At 41.8% G+C, this 10374-nt stretch overlaps 1 protein-coding gene across 3 annotated transcripts in view; it reads left to right on the top strand.

The window, feature by feature from the left end:
• The window catches only part of nfic (nuclear factor I/C), a 24546-nt gene that overhangs the window by 4781 nt on the left and 9391 nt on the right, over window positions 1-10374 (top strand). For all 3 annotated transcript variants that reach the window (XM_025053019.1, XM_025053007.1, XM_025053011.1), the window contains 3 exons: window positions 8913-9083; window positions 9176-9352; window positions 9854-10037. In XM_025053019.1, the coding sequence (XP_024908787.1) occupies window positions 8913-9083; window positions 9176-9352; window positions 9854-10037 (532 nt within the window). The remainder of the gene's footprint in view (window positions 1-8912; window positions 9084-9175; window positions 9353-9853; window positions 10038-10374) is intronic.

Genomic DNA, 10374 nt, shown 5'->3' with positions numbered 1-10374 from the left:
TGGTTCAGTTTCCAGTGCCAGCTGATAGTACTCCATGTGTACTGTATGGGTGACTTTACTGCAGTTTTTGCCACAGTCCAAAAACATGCAGGCTAATTTTTAAATGGGTCCCACAGTGAGGGGCAGGGGTTTTTTTTGGGGGGGGGGGGGGGGGGGGCTTTCACAGATTTGTAACGTTATTTTCTTCAGCCAATCAGAACATTAACATCAACATTATGATGGAGGAGGCGGGGGGAGGGGGTGTTGGAGTAAATGTGAGAGTGAATGGTTGTTTGATGGACCGGAGACCTGTCCAGGGTCTAACCTGGACTGTGTTGGACTACTGGTGGGATGGGGTCCGGCCCATGAAAAGTAACAGATGAAAGTGATAACCTGTTGTGGTTGGGAATCACTGCTGTAGCAGTTAGCATGCCTGCCTTGCAATCATAGAGTCCTGGGTTCAATTCCCAGAAGTACCACCTATTGACACCTCCCCCACTTGTAAAACACTTTGGATAAAATCGTCTGCTAAATACATCATTGTAATATAAATATACAGTATATTAGTGTTGAACTTCACAGTTAACCCAGAATATAATTGATGTTAGCTTCTGTTGCGTCTGTTATTTATAGGTCTGGATGAAAATATTGATACACTGAAATATAGGGATATTTCATTTCACCGTCGCTGCATGGATTTTTATTAACTATTAACAGTCAAATATTCACGGTGTTGGTTCATTTTATTCTTATTTCATTACCCAACATTCTTCCCTGGTACTGTGACCAACCCCCGGGTCAGTCTTTGGACACCTGTGGGGTAGCAGTGAGGCAGCAGCAGAGAGTGGTTCAGTGTGAGGGAGAGGGGAGAGAGAGGTGAGGAAGAAAACAGTGAGAGGATCAGTTTTCAGTTCTGCTCCGTCCTCTGCCGCTGCTGTTGTTCTTCCATAAATAAAAAAAATCTAATTATTTTTTTATTGCTGACCACTGACATGTCTGTGAGTGGTCAGTGTCTGTGTTCCAGCTCGGCTCTCCTCCAGATATGACTGTATTAAAATGACATGAAACCCTGGACCTGAACATAGCTGGAGCTGGTACAGTTCCAGTCCCCTCATTTCTTCCACATTTTCTTCCGACTCCTACCGCTATTTCAAAATGTGTCCTCCTCATACTGCAGTACTTTATTGCCGTGGTGTACTTCTAATATTTGAGCTGAGTCAGAACCATATCAGTCTGTCTGTGGTTCTACAGTATGTGGAACACTCGAACCATAACTTTTGTTTTCTGGTTCCCCGGTCAAACCCATGACCTGCTGGGACCTGAGTGAACCCATGTGATGTGTCTGGATCAATTACATGCCTGATGTGAAGAGTGCAGCCAGAGACCATGAGGTTTAGATGTGTTTACAGCAGCAGGGAGGAGAACGTGTGGAGCATTCAGGAGTGGTTCTGGTGGTTGGTTCAACTCCCATCAGGCAGAAAACTTTTTCCAGAAATCTGACTAGGCAGCTGGCAGGAGAGGGTCTGGAAAGTATTTGCGGATATTTGTGTCCCTGCATACAGACCCTGAACTGTTGTACAGTAGATGTGGTGATGGCCATAGCCTAGCAGGTCAAAGGTCAAGGCATCTTCCTGTCTCAGTCTCTTATCTTCTGGTGTTGGTCTCAGGCCCACAGAGATGAGATGAGAGAGGGAGGGGCTTCACAGCCTCAGGGACTGTGGCCAAACTTGCAACTCATATTTGTGGAGAAACTGCTACAGTTGCTTGCAACTCATATTTGTGGAGAAACTGAAAATAATTCTTGGAAGTGACCACACAGAGAGCTTCACGCTACAGTTGTTTTTTTTTTTTACATCGTTCTACTGGCAGTGTGACCATCAGGAGACGGTATAATCACACCTGCCTCACCAGGTCTGGAATCAAACCCATAACCCTCTATTTATGAGACATGCATGGAATTAGTTCCATCATTTGAAATGTTATTATTGCAATCCAAATAGGTTAGAATCGGGGCTACTGTGCACCCTGGCAACTATATATACGACTATATATACGAATATATATTTGACTCTTTTCTGTAATTATTATTATTTCTGCAAAAAATAATGTGGTGATTTGTAGCATTAGCTGTTGGAAGCTTAACAGTAGCCCAGTACCGAAAAGGGGGGCGCTGCATGATAGTTTTGAGAACCACTGTCTTTACGACACCTACTCATCAAGTCTTTGACAGTGTCTGGTAATTAACAATAAGGAAGAGATTCTGGTGAGAACCACACCTAAAATAAATTTCTTAAGAAGGTCAACAAAATTATTAGTGGGTGGCGCCAGAGCACCCGGAGGTATCATGTAGCTACGTGCTGTGGTAGTGTTTTGGTAATGACTCACAGTTCTGCTGAGGAAGTCAACACAGGTTACACAATAAACTGGTTTTGAATCTTTTTTTAATTCAAATCCCTTTTTTAACATTCGTTCTATTCAAGTTAATTTAATCCTTTTCCATCATCACTGTTGTAGCAGACGAGCAGCAAGTGTAAAATCGACTCGTGTTTTGTATTTTCTCCGTCGTCCTCTTTGTCTCACTGCTCAATTTCACCCTGGTGTCTCTTTAATATTGACAGTTTCTTTGGAGTGGGGACAAAGACTCAAGGGCTCGGGTCAGCTGTCATTAATGTTATTAACATGGCCCGAATTAAATCAATGAAAAGACACAGGTCAGAATTTTCTTCTTTGTTTTTACAATTAACCCAAAGAATTTCACTCAGAGCCGTTGGTGGTGACGTTCATTAGGGAACTGAATTTACAATGCTTGTCGTGGTTCTACTGCCTTTGACTTCCTCAGCCAGCCTGCTGCAGAGTCATTTCTCTGCTGGTCGCCCATTTACGGCTCACTTTCCTCAGCCCACACTGCGCTGACTTTCTGCTGTAGTCTGCGGTGAGATCAAACACATTATGCTGCTGCCTTTTGCTGATGTGGGATAAAACCAAACTCCCTCCTGGCAGTATAATTACCAGAAAGACATTTTAATGAAGGACAGATTCAAGCATGCCAGCTTTAAAGAAGCACCCGAGTGTTTGGTTTAGACTGGGATACCTGTGCTGACCCTGGGGTCACCTGCTGCTGCTGCTGCAGCTACTGCTGAGTGAATGTGTTTGAACTATTTTGTCTTTTCCTGTTCTCCTCCTCTGCCTCCTCCTCATCATCATCATTATCATTTCACAAATAAAAACATGTATGTGATGACTCATCCATAATGGAATCCTTTAATGTGTAGGAGCAGCGACAGGAAATATTTGGAACTGCTGATGCCTCCACATGTGATGTCATGTGTTACCATGACATCGGAGTCAAACACATTACTGTCTTAGTCTGACTAAACCCAGACTTTTACATCCTGATTTTGGATATTCTTTAGCTATGTTGTTAGCAACTGCTTGGTTGCCAATGCTACCATTTCTGTGCCTAATCTGTTGATCTAGTGGTTTAAACATTGTGGGATTTTTTCAGCTAAGTTTAGCTTACCCTTTCCTACTGACTAATGGTGGATCTTCTTAATTTAGCTGACTTTTAGCTTGTATCTTTTCAGACGGTGTGTCGTAAGGTGTGTATGAATGTCAGGTTTTAACTCCGCCCTGACAGTATATTATAATCATACTAAATTACAATTATTTTAGCTAATTACACAGCCATTAGTGCTCACTGCAGGTCTACCCAGACAGAAAAGAAATCACAGAGAAAGTCAGGTCTGAACAGGATTGAACAAACAGTCATTAAATGCAGCATTAACAAGAAATCTGACTAGCAGCAGCAGTAGCGCTGCAAAATCGTGTTCACCGGCTAAATGTCAGAGGTAAAATACCCACAGTACTCGGTACAGTACTCCCTACCATGCTCTCAATGATACATATGTTTGGATTCATACCCTGCAGGGTTTGTCTTTGTGGCAACATCACTGACATGCTAATACCAGGCTACGCTAACAGGTTAGATGCTGTCTTTTGTTTTCCCAAAGACCCACTCAGTACTTGTCTCAGGTTGAGGACACAGCTGTACAAATGTACTGCAGTATCATTTAAGCCTCAATTAGGATTTTTTTTCCCCTGTGCGGTTTATTTTCTTATATGTGCATGAATATTTTATTCAGTCTTCCTCATTCACTCTTCCTTCTTGTGCCTCTTGCACTCCTTTACTCCCTCGGCTGTATTAGCTTAGCTGTGCCGAATAGCAAACTGTCTATTTTAGGTCCTAGCAAAAATATTTTTGTGACCTTGTGTGCAATTTAAAAACATATTTGTGGTACAACAGTGAGTTTCAGAGTTTCCAGTTTGGTGCGGTTTATGATTCAGAATAAAGTGGAACTTTCATAAATGTTTTGTTTTTTGAGGTGTGCAGCGCCACACACCAGTGGAGCTCATGCATTAAAAGAAAGAAAATTAGAATTTGTTATTTTGCAACATATAATTCACAGACCAGAGGGTATCTACTGCACTAGTAGCACCCCCTGCTGGGAAGTATAGAGGTTAGATTTTGAAACCATAAGAGGCCGATGTTAACTCCTCCATGAATTTGTATGACTATGAACAGAAGTTAAACTGGCAACTGAAGGATCCAGCCCTCATTGATAAGTAGGATTATTTTTTTTACCAATGTTGAGTGAGTTTTGTTAAAATATAGTTTTAGTCATGGATCACCTGAATTTTGTGGCAAATTTTAAACTGTGCAGATTCAATGTAAATACTGGGCCCCAGCGTCTGTATGTTAAGGATATATAATGTAGAGAGAGGCTGACATTTAGTGTCATTAATAATAAATGTCATAAACACAGTTGTTAACTTGGTGCATCAGATGTTTAAAGGAAGTCTGACTGGCGTCATGTGTGCCAGCCAAGCACTTCTCATTCACATGAGCAGCAGCCATCTTTGATACAACCACACCGTCACCACACCACCCGCTCAGATGTACCATGTGGATGTAGCGATGCTAACTCTGTTGTGTTTTATCTGAAACATCACATGCTGTCCACACAGTGTTGTCACACTGCTTTAGTATTTAATCAGCGTACACACAGTCCTCGTGGTCATTGCCGTTACAGTTTCATGAATAGGAATAAAAATTAAAAAATATATATTTTTTTTAAAACTTTACTCTGGCATATGATTGGTTTCTAGTTATAGCTAATAATCAGTCAGAATGTGACACCTCCATCCCCATTTCCCCCTCTCCTAAATGGCTGTCTTGTCTTATGGAATTCAGCTGTTGAAACTAAAGTAAGTTAAAACTTAAGTACAGAAACTACAAAGGCATTAGAAAAGAGATGTCGGTCAGATTCCTCTCTGTCATGGACTGTGACCACAAAAACAACCTTCATCTGCAGGTCCAGAGGCACTGATGACCTACAGATGACAAACTAAGTCTCTCTGCTGAGGCCCAGTTGGGACTTTGTTGGTGATGACATCACAGCTGTTAATGAGCCTGTACAACTTGTTAATGTTGTCCGTTAAAAGTAGAAGCAGACGTGGGAGGAACCAAAGAGCTCACTCTGGACCGTCATTACTGTAGAGTTCCATCAGATTTTCTCTATCATTCCTTTAAAACAACACCAGCACCAACATCATCCAGCGCCGCTCTGCTAACCAAAGGCACAGAGACGAGATGGAAAAACTCACAACAGGACAGCAGCGTGTTGAACCAATCAGTGTTGTCAACGGTGACATCATTGGTCAACTGGCCAACTTTTGGGAGTTTCCCTAACAGCTATTGCTCAGTCAGAAGAAATTAGAGTCAGTTAGAGCTGACATGAATCAGACGTAACAGCAGAGTCTGTGAAGTTTCCTACTGAGGCTGGCCAGCAGGAGGCAGAAGATAAATGCTGTTTACTCACACGTGTACGCTTGTAGTAATTTAGAATGAATAGGTGAGTAGTAATATTTTTATAACGGTCACATGAAACATCCTTGATGTTTCACAGTTATGGTCGGATGAATCCAAGGTTTTCAAACACTTTCCAAAAATTACTGACTAAGTTCATTTGATTGGCAGCTGTGAATCCAAGGTTTTCAAACACTTTCCACATGAGCGACTAGGGGGCAGTACCTCACGGAATGGTTCAAGTTTTTTTTTTGACAAACAAAAATGACTGACTAAGTTCATTTGATTGGCAGCTGATGTTGCAAGAAAAACGTTGCTCTCAAGCAGCAGTGACTAAATTTAACTTAAATTATATATATTTGATGTTGCAAGAAAAACGTTGCTCTCAAAGCAGCAGTGACTAAATTTAACTTTTTAATTCATTTGATTCCACCTGCTTCAAAAATGAGTTTCAGAAGAGTTTTCTTATATAAACCAATTCACCAACAGTACTTTTGGCTTAAACCAATAAGAGAGTATTATCATCACAACACTTATTCCACTGGTCAGGGCCCACACCCTGGTGTGAAAGAGAAGAAGAGAAGAAGAATGTAGCGCAACATGAAAGAAAAGAGAAACAGATGAAAGTGAAGATGAAACAGCTCTTTGATGTGCCCACATGTGACAGTTTTTATTAAAGTGTAAATAACAAAGATTGTTTTAATAAATTTACTCCAATATCTTTCAGATGCCATGCCTCATGTTCTGATCACGGCCCACAATTCCATGTTTCAAAGAGTACTGTCCTGTTTGTATTTCAGCCTGTTTACTGCAGTACATGTATTTTTATAAAAAGTTACAGTTCATTATATTTGGCTGTCAAATCCCAGACACTGACCGACCATCTCTTTGTCTGTGTGTGTGTGTGTGTGTGTGTGTGTGTGTGTGTGTGTGTGTGATTGATCCGTCTTGGGGAGATCCTGTGTCTATATAATTTGCAGCAGAGATACTGATCCCAGTGAGTGTCACTGAGCAAATTAGTCTCGACTAACGAGTAATAAACCTGTCCGTCAGTGTCTGTAACTGAAACGACTTTATCTTCTGATTGGCTGACATCACTTCCTGCTCCATATACCCTCATTTATCCCTCCTTTGCCTATGTGAATATCTATGAATATCGTTCATTTCACACCTCACTGTCCACGTATCATATAGAAGTATATCTAGAGCAGAAGTCCCCAACCCTTATTGTACCAAAGTCCGATCGACTGGTACTGGTCATTACTGCGGACTGATTGTTGAGGGATCATTACATTTTCACACTTATTCTGGACTCGGAAGGAAATTAGTAAAAATTCAGTATATTTTTTTATTGTACCAAATGACCAACGGACCTGTACTGGTCTGCAGACCGGGGGTTAGGAACCACCATGTTTAATTTTTTTGTCACTTTTAGAGTTTCACAAACATGGACATTAAATACAGAGCAGCGTGTGGACGGAGAGTTCTTCTCTTGCTTGGTAGTGGTCTTCTTCTTGCTTTGCCTTTTATTGCTTCAGATAAACTATGCTACACAAGTAATGGTGGTAGTGGTGTAAAATGCATCTGGTCCTACTATGCTTTACATAAACGTTTTTGAAAAAAACCTGCCGAGGTCTGAGCTCCATACTGACATCACTGACAAAGACAGTATGTAAGAACTGACAGGCTGTTGTCAGAGCAGGCTGTAGTGGCAGTGGTGCCCTGCTGTTTTCCTGCGCTCATTTACCTCATTAATCTTTTTGACTACGTTTAACTTTCTGTACTTTTCCTCATTCTTGTTTTCCTCTCCATCCACTGACAGTAAATCCACCTGAGCTGAGCGTCAGCTCTGATCCCCAACTGACAGGTTCTTCTTTAATCAGCGGCTCTGATAACCAGCTGCTCATGTCCACAGGTCATAAAGGCTGTGGGCCAACAGTGGACCTTGAACTGCTCCTGATAATCAGAGAAGCATCTGCCGTTGGTCCGTTGGTTAGTTTGTCTCTCTCTGTGTGTGTGTGTGTGTGAAGTAATACATAAATACATGTGTATGAAATCACCACAAGTGTCGGCCGGCCTTTAGTAGATTGTAAATTGGGATTAAATGCAGAGGCAGCAGAAGCAGCAGCAACAGCAGCACATTAGTTCTGTTTCTGTGAGCTCTCAGTTCCACTGCAGTCCATATGAAATACAACAGAGGGCGCTGTGTTTAATGTCACATGTCACATCTCAGCTTGAGTTAAAGAAGGTGTACAGTAGATGAATATTCTCCAGGAGGAAGTACTGTGGATTCCACACCTGTGTGTGGAATGTCCTCAGGTCTGCTGGGCCTAATCCAAAGATCTGCTTTCAGATCAGTGGGTCTGTCTACAGTAGGTCTGTGTCTGTCCTGTGATTGGCTGTTCAAGGCAGAGGACCTGCCCACTCGCTCACTGTGGATTATCTGGAGGTTCTCCATCTTAGGTCACTTCACAGGGACAAGCTGGAATTGAATCTGAGAAATAAACAATTCAGACAGAACCCTGTAATCCTAATCCCACATCAGTCACCTGGTCCTACAGACCGACAGTCAACATCACATCAGCTCAGCCTGTCACTGACACCACAAAGTACCACCGTCCTGTTTCACTCACTGGTTTTCATTATCATAGTCTCTCTCTCTCTTTCTCTCTCTCTCTATTTCACAAAATCCGTCACTGATTCAGAACATTCTGGCTCATATCGTTAACAGAACCCTCTCCACCAATCAGATTACTGTACTCTGTCAACATCATTGGCTCTATAACCTCATTCATCATTTTTTTAGGACTCTTGGAAGAGGCTGTGGAAGAATTAATGGAAGTTTAATTATGGTCCGGATTTTGACTCAACACAAAGTCATAAAGGAAAATTTCACATTTGGTTTTTATCATGTGAAATCAATGTGACGTGTTTTCAGATACATTACCTTAAATATTCAAGATTTTAATATTGACCACAATAATCTAGGTTTTTCCATAATCCAGCACCTAAATGACCTAAATTAACTGTAAATTATTTTTACTGTCTGTGTGTCTCTGTCCTGCAGGATGAGTTCCATCCGTTCATTGAGGCTCTGCTGCCCCAGGTCCGTGCCTTTGCCTACACATGGTTCAACCTTCAGGCCAGGAAAAGGAAGTACTTCAAAAAACATGAGAAAAGGATGACCAAAGAAGAAGAGAGAGCGGTGAAAGATGAACTGCTGGGGGAGAAGGCGGAGGTGGGGTGAACAGCTGACTCTGACAGATTAGATCCTCACATCTGCACTCATGCAGGTAGAACTGATGCAGCTCTGTGTCCTTCTGTGGTTAGGTCAAACAGAAGTGGGCCAGTCGTCTCTTGGCCAAGTTGAGGAAGGACATCAAACCTGAGTGCAGAGAAGACTTTGTGCTGTCTGTCACTGGGAAGAAGGGGGCGTGTTGTGTCCTGTCCAACCCTGACCAGAAAGGCAAAATGAGACGCATAGATTGTCTCCGACAAGCTGACAAGGTAAATGTCTGATGGGAGTGGAACGGTTCTAACAGTTCTAACAGTTCTAACAGTTCTTCTAGTTCCGATACAAAACGAGAACAATATAAATGTGTCTAAAATGTTTTTTCATAATTACAGGAGTCTAATAATTTTGAAATGAGATCAATAAAATAAAATAAAACAATTAAATATTGCATAATTCAAAATATACACATATTTCCCAGAATATTAGAAATTAGATTATTGCAGACATTGACTAAAATCCTATTATTTTTTAGATTGCAAAATGCATAAAATTGGATTTAAAAATAAAATCATTCAAAAATTAAAAAAATGATTTAATACTCATTATCATTCTCATTATTTAAGTTGAATATTACTTAATGGTGTCTGATTCATAAAATTGTGATCAGATACTCTCTCTATATATGCAGACGACTCTCTGCTATTCTCAGTGACTGCTTTGGCAGTATTGGAGACCTGTAGGGAATCGTACCAGTGACCAGTTCTTTTCTGCAGGTGTGGAGGCTGGACCTGGTCATGGTGATCCTGTTTAAAGGAATCCCTTTGGAAAGCACAGATGGAGAGCGGCTTGTGAAGGGAGGTCAGTGCTGTAACCCCCTGCTGTGTGTGCAGCCTCGACACATCTCCGTCTCCGTCAAAGAGCTGGACCTTTACCTCGCTTACTACGTCCAAGAGAGAGGTACTGTGCTCTCGTCCAATCACATGTGATACTTCTCTTTGGTGCAGTGATGAAACCTCAGGGAGTTCTTGTTTATTGTTGTGTGTGAAAGTACTCCAACGCAAAACTGGTTTGTGGTGTGAAAAATGAGTCCAGCCCACAAACAAGAGTGCACGTGAATGTGAACTCTTCCTGTTGTGGCTGCAGGAGCAGCAGGGCCCGCGGTACCAGTGACAGCAGTAACTCAAAGCTGTGGTGAATGCAGAGTAAACAGGAAGAAGAGCGTGAGCCGCAGCAGAGGTTCTGATGACACTCAGCTCTGACTCAGAGTCTCATCACAGAGTCACTGTGGTCTGAG

Source organism: Cynoglossus semilaevis, chromosome 2, assembly GCF_000523025.1.
Source record: "Cynoglossus semilaevis isolate Cse_v1.0 chromosome 2, Cse_v1.0, whole genome shotgun sequence".
NCBI classification, from domain to species: domain Eukaryota; kingdom Metazoa; phylum Chordata; class Actinopteri; order Pleuronectiformes; family Cynoglossidae; genus Cynoglossus; species Cynoglossus semilaevis.
The sequence above is the reverse complement of the archived record's forward strand: the minus strand, read 5'-3'. Positions and strand labels throughout refer to the sequence as shown.